Source organism: Heterocephalus glaber, unplaced genomic scaffold (genome assembly GCF_053883595.1).
Source record: "Heterocephalus glaber isolate CG9 unplaced genomic scaffold, H.glaber_assembly_v1.0 deba00001553, whole genome shotgun sequence".
Classification (NCBI taxonomy): domain Eukaryota; kingdom Metazoa; phylum Chordata; class Mammalia; order Rodentia; family Bathyergidae; genus Heterocephalus; species Heterocephalus glaber.
In genome coordinates, this window is record NW_028258344.1 from 33,809,428 (window position 1) to 33,823,323 (window position 13,896).

General features: G+C 36.7%; 1 protein-coding gene across 7 annotated transcripts in view; it reads left to right on the forward strand.

Moving 5' to 3' along the window:
• Necab1 (N-terminal EF-hand calcium binding protein 1) overlaps positions 1-13,896 on the forward strand; it is a 272,176-nt gene that overhangs the window by 89,332 nt on the left and 168,948 nt on the right. For all 7 annotated transcript variants that reach the window (XM_087190575.1, XM_087190576.1, XM_087190573.1 and 4 more), the window contains one exon: positions 3,360-3,384. In XM_087190575.1, coding sequence (XP_087046701.1) covers positions 3,360-3,384 — 25 coding nt within the window. The remainder of the gene's footprint in view (positions 1-3,359; positions 3,385-13,896) is intronic.

Consider the following 13,896-nt stretch of genomic DNA (forward strand, 5'->3'; position numbering starts at 1 on the left):
ATTCGAGGAAAACGAATTTCCAGGGTTTATATTCAAATATCACTACAATAATCAGTCTTCTAAGAAATGCTTAAACTGCTGTTGAGAATATTATTAGTGACATGACTAGGTGTGTCCAGCTGGTGAGAAACTGGAGACAGATATTTAATAAGAAAATCAGAAAGATTTAGCACATTGTTGACATTTGCTTTATTTTCTTTCTCTCTAAATCAGCAATAATAATTCAGGTAAGTCAGATACTTCCCGAGGTGGGTGTACAAAAAAAGATCTCATAGTTTAGGGAAGTAAGGGGGGGAAAAAAAAAAGAATCTACGCTATGTAAATTTGAGGTATTATAATTATATTATTGTTCCATGTTGAATACATAAATAGCAGTAGCTAAATCCACAAACTAATATAAGAGCCGTTTCTTTGTAAGTCTACTTTGCATTATTTTGTTTATAAAATGGCAGCATTAAGAATTAGTTTATCACAAATACTCTTGAATACCTGCTGGGCTGAGGCTGATGCATGCAGGTCCACATCTTGTCAGCCACAGATAAGGCCGAGGGAGTCCATTTTGTAGCCACACAGAAGCACTATGAGGATAACACTTGTTTTCCCGTTTCCACTAGTGTGCTCTCATTCCCAGGTTGCTGTATTCCAAATAACAGAAAATAAACATGCATTTAGAGCACTAGTCCCTGACACATGTGAATGCTCCTTTGAGCCATCACATTAAGCAACTCTGCTACTGTGCAGAAGGACAAAATGAGCTTCAACTTATTCCTCAAAGCAAAAGAAATCCCAAGTGAAAGCAGTTGCAACTCCGCCCACACAATGTCACTTTCCTCTTCCAACAGTTCTCCCTTGACTTTTAATTGGGAAGGAAGTGGCCTTTCCCCACTTCACTGGTTAGGTGGTGCAAGGCTGGAATGTTGGGAAGGAGAGAGGCGACTTTTAAGTGTTTGGCTTCCCTTCCTTCCCCTACCCCAGCACACACAGCCATGTATACCCTGAACTCAAGAGCCTGTTGGTCAAGAACTTGGTAAAAATAAGTAATAATTTCTGCTCAGAAGAATACTCAATTCTGAAGCACTCCAGGTATTCATCTGAGTGAGAAGTGAGCTGGACAGGGGACCATCAGAGCAGTTTTCCAACGCCACTGTTCCATGTCCAAATTCCATTACAGCCACACATCTGTCTCACCTAGTCAGAATCCACAGTTGATTATTTGAGTGAGGTTGTCCACTTGGGAGAATAGAAGTAACATCATCACAGTCTACCCTAATTGGTAAGAAAAATTAGGGTGAACAATGATGACATTTACCTTGTTTTCCAAACTGGACTTACCCTAGACAAAAATTGAAGAAAAGAAAGTATATGCACTAATTACCTTTTCTCCGTCTTTCCTCCAGTGCCCATTTCTCTGCATCCTCAGGGCCACTAGAGGCTCACAACCCAAACTATTTCTTGAATGTCCAAAGCCACACACCGTGACTCAACCCCTAGATCTTCCATTTTGGGTGGCACATCGGGTTTGTCATGAGTCCCCACTCTCTGTCCTACATCCCAGTTTCTCAAGAGTACACCGTGTGACTCACTAGCCCATCCCATATGAATTTTAACTTGCTATATGATATAAGGCACTTAGCAAATATTAGTTCAGTGAATGGTGATTGGGTCCACTTTCATGCTCTCAAGATTGCATGTACATTTTGACATTTGCCTTTAGTAACATAAAGGGAAGAATGAAGAATTTCAGTCAAAGCCATCAAATAACATCTTCCCAGGTAAAAGAATCTGCTTGCTAATCCTTGAATTGTAGCAAACACACAATATTACTTTTTTACACTTTAAACCCAGCCATAATATTTAAATGTATTTACAATACCTCTAGTGATAGCAACAATAAGATTAGCTGACCCACACTGTACTCACACAACATAATGAACTCAGTTCTCATCTGCAGCACATTTTTTATTAGTTCATGGACTCAGAGGCAAAATTTGCAGCAGAGATTGTTCTGTTCATATTTGATTACAAGAACCATCGTAGTAACACGGCTATTGTCTTAATCTCATCTTTAAGAGACCGAATGCCACTTATGATTGTTCTTTATGAAATGAAATGATGGAAGTCTTTGATCTAAGTCTCTGTATGTGGTTATTTCTATTCTAGTCACTTGCAACCCATGAGGCCACAATAGAACTTGAAATAGAATCTTAGAGTGTATCATAGGTAAGAGAGAGGATGTGCTTCATGTCTCCCTGACTCAGCTGGGGCTTTCTGGTTTAGGCAAGAGGAAAAAGCTGGTAGTGATGGAGGGATGGATTCCCAAAGCCCCCACCAGCAGTTACCTCCGTGGGGTGGAAAGAATGTGGGTAACATTGTGTTCTAAGTGTAGCTTCTCCTCTTGAAAGTAGTCCTCTTGCAGTGATTAAATCAATGTAGTAAAAAGAAGAACCAACTTCTTATGCACACTGGTCAGAGTGATACCTATCTATTCCTGAGAAAACTTCTTGGATATATTTTATAACAAAAGAATAGTAGTGATGACATAGCTTTATCTATATCGCATTTCTGTGAAGCTAACTGAGTGAAAGGATAATACTGTACCCATGGTAGAAATCAGTGAAACACACAATTTAGGAATAAAAACTAGTGCTCATGTTTTCAGGTGGCCACCAAGAAGTTCTAATCTAAATATAAGAATAGCTGCACTTATTCAACTGTAACTACAAGTTACTCAGGAAGAAATGATCCTCAAGGGCCCTTTACAAGTGATTAAATTTATACAATACAATAGAGGGACATTTTCCTTGGTACAGTATACAACTTGTCTATGTATTATATTGGCCAGATGGTTGTCTGTCTGCCTGTCTGTCTGTCTTATCTATCTATCTGTCTATCTATCTATCATCCTTTTATCATTTGTTCCTTTGTACCTCTCCCTCTCCCTCTCCCTCCCTCCCCTCTAGTTTCACATGTTCGGTGGATTTCAATGTGTATAATATGTTTTGTTCATACCCACCCACCCCCATTACAGTAGGTAGTATTTTGGGACCAGGTTTTCTACTCAGACCAACTACTTTGATTTCCATCCAAGTTTTTATATGTATCAATGACTATCTCTTTTTATTGTCCACTATTAATCCATCAGATGTATATGCTATACTTCGTTTATCATTTCACCTATTGATATACATTTAGATTGTTTTCAGGTTTGGGCTATTATAAATGAAAAGCTCAGTTGGGAAACATTTACTTTAAAATGGAATTTCTTTTGTTTAATAATAGATGAATTATGATTAAGCCTGATGTTCACTGTAATATTTACTAAAATTGTGATAAAAAATTTTTTCCACTTTTCTTTCCAGATCCTGAGGAGAGCTGACAAAAATGGTAAGACTATACTATGGTTTCTATTTATTAATCTCAACTTTCAGACCTCCTTATAAAGAATAATAATAACATGTCCTAAAAATGGACATATAAGATGTCAATTTCCTGAACTAGTCACCATTTCAGGCAAGCTTATAGCTCTCGATATTCATGAGAAGGCGACAGAGAAATTCACTCCATTTCACAGGAAGATGGAATGAATATAAATTGCACCCTTGAAGTGAGGAACCCTGTTGTACTTAGGTTCTGGCTTTTCTCTTTAATATTTACAGCAATCATTTTCCAGCAATATGATGAATGCATTGAGTGTCATTTGTGTGCCAGGCATTAAGCTGTGTTTTGCATACATCCTATTCCAAGATTATTAAGATGTAAAGCTGCTCCTTGAACCCAGGTATATTTTGATACCAAAGTATAGGTTATCCACTTTTAACTTTAGAGTGGCCTTTGGGATGCTTCTACCCTCTAGAATAGTTGCCTGGAAACCATCTGATATCCACCAAATATTTCCCACTCCCATTTGAAGTGTATGTACTGGGAATGACCCATGTACAGAGGTGTAAGAAATGGCAAACCAAAAGTAAAAAATTGCTCTGAAAATTAAGTGGCAGCTGTACAAAGTCCAATTATTGGCTGTAATGAGCAATGTCTTTTACTCATTTACACTAGAAATTTTGTTTTATTGAATACAGAATCAGCTATTAGGCTTATTCTGATGCTATAGTGTATTCTCTGTAGTGGAGCTATATTATTGAGAAGAGTTGCTTGACAAATTTAGGATACAAAATCATCTTTCCCTTTCTTTAAATCCCATTTCTCATCTATGGGGAAACATTACAGTTAGAGTTGAGAGCTGACAGTTTGAAGACATAGGGTGTCGTCGAGTTTGTTCTTAAGCCACCAGATCAAGAAAAGCTTGACTGACATTATATATCTTTTCACCTGAGAGAAAATGTATCAGTCCAAGAAGCAATGAAATAGAATCCCAAGTCCCAGTAATATTTAACTGTGCTTGGCCATCAGAATACTTTTTCAAATTATGTTATAGTGATTGACATATTACCAATTCAAAGATGCTTTTAAATTGCTTAACTTGAAGCATTTGATTACTTTCTAAGACTTTTTAAGAAAGAAATAATGATGTTATCATCTTGTCTTCTCTTCTGATCCTTCTGCATTTTGCCTGATATCCAGCCCCAGTGATGCCTGGAGGACAATAAAATAGCCCATCTGTCTTTGTGTCTTTTATATCAGCAGCTGTCTAAAGCTCAGAAATTCTTATCTCTACCAAGCTCCTGGTTCTCTCAGGCTATTCCTTTATTTCCTTGGACCCTAGGACTCTAATAATTAAAGATCATCATTATGCTTGTATCTATCACTCTTTTTTATCATAATTATCATACTCCATAGTCATAAAAAGAACCAAAATTATCATAGTCCATAGTCATGATAAAAAGCACCTGATAAACCAATTAATATGATTTAATGGCTGATGATAACCTCATATATTAAGCTACACAGAGTAGTCATGCTGGCAGCTCCATTTCCTCTGTTTCCTCATCTGCCCCTCCTCCTGTTATGCCTCTTCCCTTCTTACTCCCTTTCCTAATCCCTGATCCTACCATACTGTGAAAGCTACCTTCCCTTTCACTCTTATCTCATCAATATATACACTGTTCTGCAGACCACTGACACATGCCATTCCCTGAGCATAAGTATTAGTCACTTTCCCATTGTTGAGTCAAAATGCTCAATGCTCGAAACTTAAAGGAGGAAAAATTTACTTGGGCTCATAGTTTCAGAGTGTTCCATCCATGGTTGGCTGGCTCCAAGGCTGGAACAGCATGGTGGAGGGACATGGCCAGGGGGAGGGGGGAGCTGCTCCACCCATGATGTCTAGGAAGCAGTGAGAGAAGGGAGGAGCCAGAGACAGGAATACACCCTTCCAGGTCACAACTTAGTGAACCCCTCTACCACTCAGGCCTTACCTCTTAATAGCACATCCATCCACTAATGGGTATAGTGCCCTTGTGATCCAGTCACATCCTCAAAGTCCCATCTCTGAACACATGAGACTTTGGGGAACATTTTAGATATAAACCATAATAATATCCCTCCATCTGCCACACTTCTGTGATGCTCCCCTGCCTTGCCTTCTGCCTGCTGTAACTTTCTACTTTTAGTCAACTTGAGAACATGCATACATTTCTTACATTTTTGCTCAAAAGACCCCTTTTCTGGGAAGCCTTCCCTAGTATCCTTGACTGGGACCCATTCTCTCTCCTTGAGGTCTTAACCGTTCCAAGGATTGTGCTGGTGGTGGAACACACAGTTGTTTGCTGATCAGTCTACTTCTGTAAGTCAGAAATACCTTTCTAGGACAAGATACTTGTCTTGTGAGTAGACACTATGCTCAGCCATTACTAAGTACTCAATAGACGTTTGTTTAATGAATTTGTAATTGAGGATGTTTGACTCTCTTGTCCTTCTCCCTTCTATCTGTCTACTCTTCTTCCTGCCTTTTATGCCATTGTATTCTTCTCCCTCATTCTCAGTGTAAATTAGTGGGAAGATAGTGTCAGGCAGGTCTGGGCTTAAATCCTAGCTATGGCGCCTAGTAACTCCATGTATATCAGGGAGTTAGGATGTATAAAGAATGAGATAATGTATGTGAAGTCTCCAGGATAGTGCCTGACACATAGTAAGAAACTAATACTGAGTACATGAGCTGTTTTTTGTGCTGTGAAGCCTTGGCTATCTGGGAGTATCAGTGAGATTTCAGTAATTTCTACTGCAGTGGAATTTAGTGGAAAAAAATACAGCTGTTTGCCATATGTGCAAAATTGAAAACTTAAAAAAGAGATTGATCTAAGATAAATAAAAAAAAGCTAGCATCTTTCTGTACCATGTGTTCGTTGCATCTTTTTTGCAAATAAACAGCTGTTACATGTATTTGATCTCTAGTAACAGACCCTTGTGTCATAGAATCCCTTGTGGACAGTGTAATTGGTGATGGAATAATGAAGGGAATAAGAAGCAATAAACAGTAGGATAGCTATCCTGCCAGAGGACAGAATTAGCACTTGGACTCTGTCTGAGATAAAAGAGAAAAACTGCTGGATACATGGCGGGGGATACATGATTAGTGATTAGCTATAATAATGTGTCTTTGAGAGATTTTTTTCGGTTTGGTTATTGTTTTAAAATCATAGGCTAGGATTCTAGGCATAACGATAGACCTGAAAATAGAATTGCTTACGGGAGATGCTAGTGCTTTGATCCAAAGAGCCCAGAATTAAAACCAGAAATGCAAAATGCCTGAGAAAGCTTACTGACATGAGGATTGAATGAAAATTGAAATAGCACATCAGTATTTTTTAAATTTAAAAAGATTTTTAAAATTTAGACATTTTGCTTTAAAATACCCAAGTGGAAAGTAAAGGTTGTATATATTCAGGGTATGCATGATGACCTGATGTATATGTATATTAATGTATTAGTTAACATACACATTGCCATCCATGCTGTACATTAGATCCCCAGTAGTAGTTCATTTTATAAGTGAAAGCTTGTCTCCCACTTTAGCCCCTAACAATCACCCTCTACTCTCTGCTTCTATAAGTTCCACTTTTTTCAGATTCTACATGTATGTGAAATCATATATTTATCTTTCTGTGTTTGGGGCAAAAGATGTTTTTTAGCTTTAGTAAGAGGCAAAATACGAAGGCTCACAGTAGTGACAAACACAATCAAATTCCTCATGTTAATGTGCACTTGCTAAGATCCACTGCCATTCTTAGCAGCAAATAGGTAGGCTGTATGGGTGGCACTTTTGATCTTTGTGTAGTGACTGATCTTTTTAACTGACAGTTCTCAGGCCTGTAGTCTAATCTAGCAGCTTGTGCACTCTAAGTGTGTTGAGTGATCTCTGCAGTCAAGAATATTCAGTAAAATGTCTGCCATGACATAAATATTGGTGAATCTATTTGTGAGAAGTGCATAACCAACAATTTCACCTTAAAAACTGAAGAAACATAATCATATATATTTATGATCCTATTCAATGAAGCCCTATTGTTACATATCTGTTGTTTATTAATTAATAATACTGGCTAAAGTTTATGAAAGACATATTATCAGCAAAGTCCTAACCTAGTTGCCTTATATACATTGTCTTTAATCATTATAAAAGTCAACAGTTTAAAGCAATGAGAAGAACAAAGGATTTGAGGTCAAATAACCCCCATTGTCCCAGATCTGCCTCTTTCTAGCTTTATAACGTTTATCAAGTTACTCAACTTCCCTGTGCCTCAGTTTTCTCATGTGTGAGAGGGGGATAATAATACCACTCTAATAAAGTTGTTTTGAAAGTTTAATGAAATTTCAGTTTATATCTCTAAAACATTTCTCCTGATCTCAAACATAATAATAATTGTTCAATTTTTTTAGTTACTAGAGAGGGTTAATAAATTTCTCTGGGTTATATTGTGTATTAACAGTAGAGCTAGAATTCATTTCACTTTGTTGTATATGCACATTTGTGTGTATTTTAATCTATAAACACATAAATATAATTGCAGTTATAATTTAAACATGTAAAGATCTGCAGTATGATGTTTTGGCTCCTCAATGCATAGAAATTTTATTGATTTAATAAGCTAAATGTTTCCCTGGTAATCCAAAAGAATTCTGACTGAATGAGTAATACGCTTGGAGAAAATAATGTTAGCAATGAAAAATCCTCACTAAAAAATACTTGATGTGCTATTTGAGTATTTGTAAATATTTTGAACTAAATCAACGTTGATTTATAATCAATAAATATTGATTTGATTATGTGAGACTTGAGAAAAGCTTTTGCATGTAGTTGCCCAAAGTTTTGTTTATTTTATTAACAGTTGAAAATATGATCTTAGGGTGGGCTGAACAAAGATTCTTTCCCAGAAGGCTGGGCTGTAGACCAGCAACTGTCAGAGGATCACAGAGGTTTTTGATCCTGTCCTTCCTACATCTTGGTAAAAAGACCGTCCTTTGATGTGAGCTACTCAGCTAAGCAGTCATGCATCGCCCCCTGGGATCCCCAGACCTTCTTATCTTGTAATCAGGGCTCCTGACCCAGAATAAAATGGAAAGACTGAGAAGAGTGCCTTGAAATTTAGGATCACTGGCCCAAGGCTGATTTTTATTTCATAATTCCTCACTGACTTCTCAAAATGGGGAAAATGAGCAAAACTGAAACTCATGATTTCTTACAGATTAGTTGTGCTCTCAAATAGCTTTATACTCATGTTTACCCTCAAGCATATGCAAACTCTTCAGCTGTACACCTACCACCTTGAAAGTCAAAGCCAAGTCTGTTAGGAGTGATTCATTTAAAAAGAAAAAAAAAAGAAATTTCCTGCTCTAACAAAGACCTTGCTGAAAAGAGTGGCCAACCAAGCCCTGCAATATGTGGGAGGAGCCCATGAGTGCAAATTCTGACTGTAATGATTTTTTAACAAAATAAGAGAAAACAAATTTTCTATTTCCATAGTATGATTTTTTTCTAAAATGTGAAGCAATTTCACACTCATAGATGTGTTACTTTTCTGCCAGAAGCAGAAAACTGTGAAAATTCAAATCTTTACATAGCTTGGCTTATCGGCTGTCACAGAAACAAACAGAAAATTTAGATTCAAATTCCGGAGCCCAAGAAGTGGCAGCCATGGGCTGTCAGAGGCTCAGAAGTCAGGCCCTGCTCTGAAAATAGATAGTGAAGGAACCAGAATAGAGCTCTTTCCCTGAAACCTGGCTTCAAGTGCTTCCTGTAGTGAGATCTATGGGTTGGAACCCAGTGTCCCTTTCTCTTCTGACCTGCAGTTTAGACATCTCCTTATTCTAGACATCCTGGAGGCCTGTAGCACAGTGACCAAACTCAGGACTTTGCAGTTGAATGACCTGGGTTCAATTCCCTGTTCTGTTTCCTGGATAATTTACTTAATTTCCTTATCTGTAAAAGGTGGATAGAGACAGTGCCTCTTTCCTAGGCTTGTTGAAAAGGGAAACAACATAAAAAAGGGACCTCATCTTCAGGAAGCACTCAGTGTTCTCTATTTAATTTTTCATCCTAATTTTTATTCTTTGTCAGTTGGGACAGTCAATCACAATGGCCCATCCACCCTCCCACGGAAGCTGAATTGTTCACATGGCGGTACCCACAGATTCTGTCCATGACAACCTTACTAAGACCCCAGAGATGTGGGTGGTGGTTCTGATGGTTGTCCTCCCTTTGCCTTGGTCATTTAGCTTTACCTATTGTTTGCAAAGCAGTAATACCAGTTGAATTTCTGGTATGTGCTTGCACTTGGTACTTTATGCCAAAAACACCTTCTGGTTTTTTTCTCCACACTGAAAACTAAGGAAACTTAATTTATCTTTATTGATGCTTTTTAAATAAAATAATTAAGGGAATGGGAAACAGCTAAATTGTGAAATATGTCATATATTTAGGACCTTCTATGGTATAAAAACTTTCCATGATGGATTATCATTACTATATCTTCTTTATACCAAGTAAACAATGGACCAGTATATTCCTTTAAAGGTGGCAGTATTTTGATTTTTTTCTCCACAGAATGGCTCAAAATTGTTATTGCCTATGCAGATCTTTTAAAATTTGTTATTAAAACTAATGAGAACTGTACATGGAAGCTATGCATAGAAACTACATTTAGTAGAGTTTGGAGTTAAAAGACCCTAAATTCTAGTCTCAGCGCTTTTTTCTCCCTTCATCTTTTTTTCATTCTTTCAGTTGCTACTGTACATTGTTCCAGTGCCCCACACCCTGTACTTGGCACTAAAGGAAGTAATATAAGACTAAATTAAAGTCAGTACCACACACACACACACACACACACACATACACACACACACACAGTACAGGGAATAGAGTTCAGTTAAACTCTGTACTTTAAAAGGGGGATGTACATAAATTAGGAAACAATTATACACTGCAATAAATTCTTTGATAGCAGTTTTCAGTAAGTGTTATACTGGAGTAATTTTTCTGCATTGAAATGTGATTCTGTCATTTCTGTGTTCAAGATTCTTCATTTGCTACTCACTGAGATAAAATCCAGGTTCCCCAGCATGGTGTTATCTGCCTGGCCTCATCTCCCCCATTATCTCTTGTGGACACTGAGCTCCAGATCTTTTCTTCCTCTGTAGCTGGACATTCATAGCTCCCTTGGCTGGGAATGACCTTCCAACTTCTGGTTTCTGGTCGTTTATCCCTCCAGTGAAGCCTTCTCTGAGTTCTGTGTGATGAAGAAATGGCATAGAAGTCAGCGTCAGTTTGTCAACTCATTTTGTCATGTCAAGCTCCATAACTTTAGGTGGTCATACACTTATGCTTACTTCACTGGGCTGTTGTAATTGTTAAATGAAATAGCACAATTAATTTAACACACATTTGTAGTGACAAATACACACTCAGTAAATATGAATGCCTTTGCCTGATTGCAATTTTTTATCTTTCTGTAGCATCCTGTATATCATACACTCATCACATTGCAGTAAATAGTTTGTGGGTGTGTCCCTCTACTTCTATTATGCCATATGCTCATTGAGGGCATGGGACTATACATCTTTGTATACCTAGTGACTAGTATAACTATGATTAGTAGTTCATACACATCACTAAATTTCTATGAGGCCACAGAGGAAGCAGAAATCTAATTCTGCCTGGGTTATTAAGTAAAGCTCATTTTGAGTTACAAGTCATTCTAGTAAGTATGGATTCAGTGAAGTAATTCCAGTGAACGAGAAAGAAAAGAACCAAGGCATACCACTTGAGAAAAAAAAATGGATAGAAATTATTACTGAGCAAAATTGCTCCATTTGTGAGAACATATATTGAGCATCTACCAAGCTCATATCTAAACCAAACTCTTAATCCCAGCTCTCTGACTTGCTCCTTCAGCAGCTTCTCCTGTTTCGGAACATGTCACCACTAATCAGCCTCAACCAAAAGTTTCAGACATCCATAATCCTTCTCTTTCTCTAATAGCTCCACATGCAGTCTATTAGCAGGCCCTGTTATCCCATGAAAAGTATCTTGAAAATTTCTTGCCCTAAGTAGACTTTTCATAGACTTACACTTAGAATATGCAAAAGCCTCTAAATCAGTTAGTCAAGGCTTCAGTGAATCAGTGGTAAAAGTGATAGGGATAAGAAAATGGCATTTGGGGCTATAAAAGTAGCAAAAGCTCAGTGATTAGTTGAAAATGTAGTGAGAGACATGAAGGTATCTAATGACACTATAGGGGCAAGGAGCACATTTCTAATTTCTGGCTCAAGTAACCAGGTAGGTAATAAGACTGTGAACTTTGTGTCTCTGAGTATCTATATATTAAAAGCTTAAATAGCTATAGTATTAGAATTACTTTTTTAAGACAATTTTCCTATGAATGTCTGTTGATCAATTAATAACTGAAGTTTCTAGCTACACTTTCCACAATATTCTAAATCACAGCTAAATTAGTAAAAATACCTGAAAAATTAAATAGCCTATATATTATATTATTGTCTTGCATGGACATGAGAATATTGGTTCAGATTTTAAAGGAAATTAACATCACAATAATAATAATAATATCTAATAAAGAATTAGTATATACTGCATAAAATGCTGAGCATAATTTCATTTAATTGTCATAACAGTCTTACAAGGAAAATACTATCATTATCCCAATTTTATCAATGAATAATCTAAGTTATGTAAGTAACTTCTCCCAAGCCATGGAACGAATAAATAAGATTTGCATTTGTCTTCTCTCCTAATCTCAAACTCTTAGCACTTAATCAAAATGTTTCATTTACTGTACCTCATCTCTGTAACAGAGTTATGATGTTCAAATCTAGAAATGGCAATCTTCACATGATTAGTACTTAGTAATTCAATGTAATTTAAAAACAAAACCAAAAAATGTAGAAGTATTTTGGCTATGATCCTGTTTGAAAGTAACAGTATAATGGAGATTGGAAATGAAAAAGAACAAACTTTAATCTTGGCTCTGGTGTTTTTTCATTCATTCTCTCACTCATTTGCCAAATATTTTATGTGTGTCCTTTATGTATCAGACACTATGCTAAATGATGAGAATACAAATATAAAAGAATGCATGAACTTTTACTAGGTTGTGATCTTGGACAAATTACTTCCTTGACCTTGATTTCCAGTTTTTAAGATAAAAATAATATGACTTAATTGTCAGAGTAATTGTGAGGAATAAACAAGATAAAAATATGTAATGCCCCAGAGATGGTGACAATACGTTGTGAATAATTAAAAGACGTCAGTTTCTTTTTGCTTTGACTAATTTCCTATAGGTTCTAAAGAAAACATTTCTTCATTTGTGAATTATGGAAAACAAACTGTACAAACTGTGAGCCTTACTGGGCTTCAGTTACTAGAACAAATTATATATTTGTGCAGTGAATAAAACTCCCCTTTGATTTTGCACATAGATTTGAGAAAAAATCAACTGTAAATTCCGCGGTTGGACAGGGTATTGGAAAATGGAGGCCTATGAGAGGTTAGTCTTACTAATAAACGAATCATAAACACAGAAAAAATTGTATGATAATGTCCTCCACAACTCAAGAAATATCTTTAAGCCAAGCAAATAGTAAGTACATATAAGATTTCAGAGAGAGAAGAGCCCTCTAGGACAGGGTAGCCTAGAAATTTTTGTCCTCAACTAAATCTCTGATAATGAGTACAAATTAAGACAACTAGAAAGAGAGAGAGAGAGAGAGAGAGAGAGAGAGAGAGAGAGAGAGAGAGAGAGAGAGAGAGAGAGAAAGGAGAAAGGAAAGGAAAGGGTAAGGAAAAGGAAAAGGAAAAGGAAAGATGGCTAAGCATGACTAAATCAGTTTAATTAACCAAAACCCAATTTGGATTAAGCCAAATTTTCTAGAATTAGGAAATTGTTGGCTGTTGTCATTGAAATACTAGGAATTGGTATAGCTTTGTATAGCATAGCTGTATGTAGATGTTCAGAAATCATACTCTTTCCCTGCCTCCTTCTCATCTCTACATCTCAGTTTTCATTTCCTCTGGTTGGCTTTCCTTTCAGGTAGGCTTTCTTATCAGGAATGGAAAGATAGCTGCTGGAATATATGTCACCAGTTCAATAGATCACAATAAAGGGAGAATTTCTCTTTCTCAATAGCTTTAGCAAAAATCCCAAGATATTGAAAGATGAAATGAGCTGATTTTCCAGGCTTGGATTACATAGGAAAAAATGACCAGGGAAAAATGACAGCTATTCCTCTTTTAGGAATAGATTAGTTGGGAATACAATGGTTATCCATTGAGAATGAAAATATGGAGGAGAAAAAAATAATTAATTGTGAGTTACAGTCATTTTTCTATTGCTTATGTGTGTAGCAAAATATTTAATTTTCATTTGTTAGTGAAATTTGCCTACACAAGGAGTATGCATTTTTGCTAATTTTGAACTACATTCT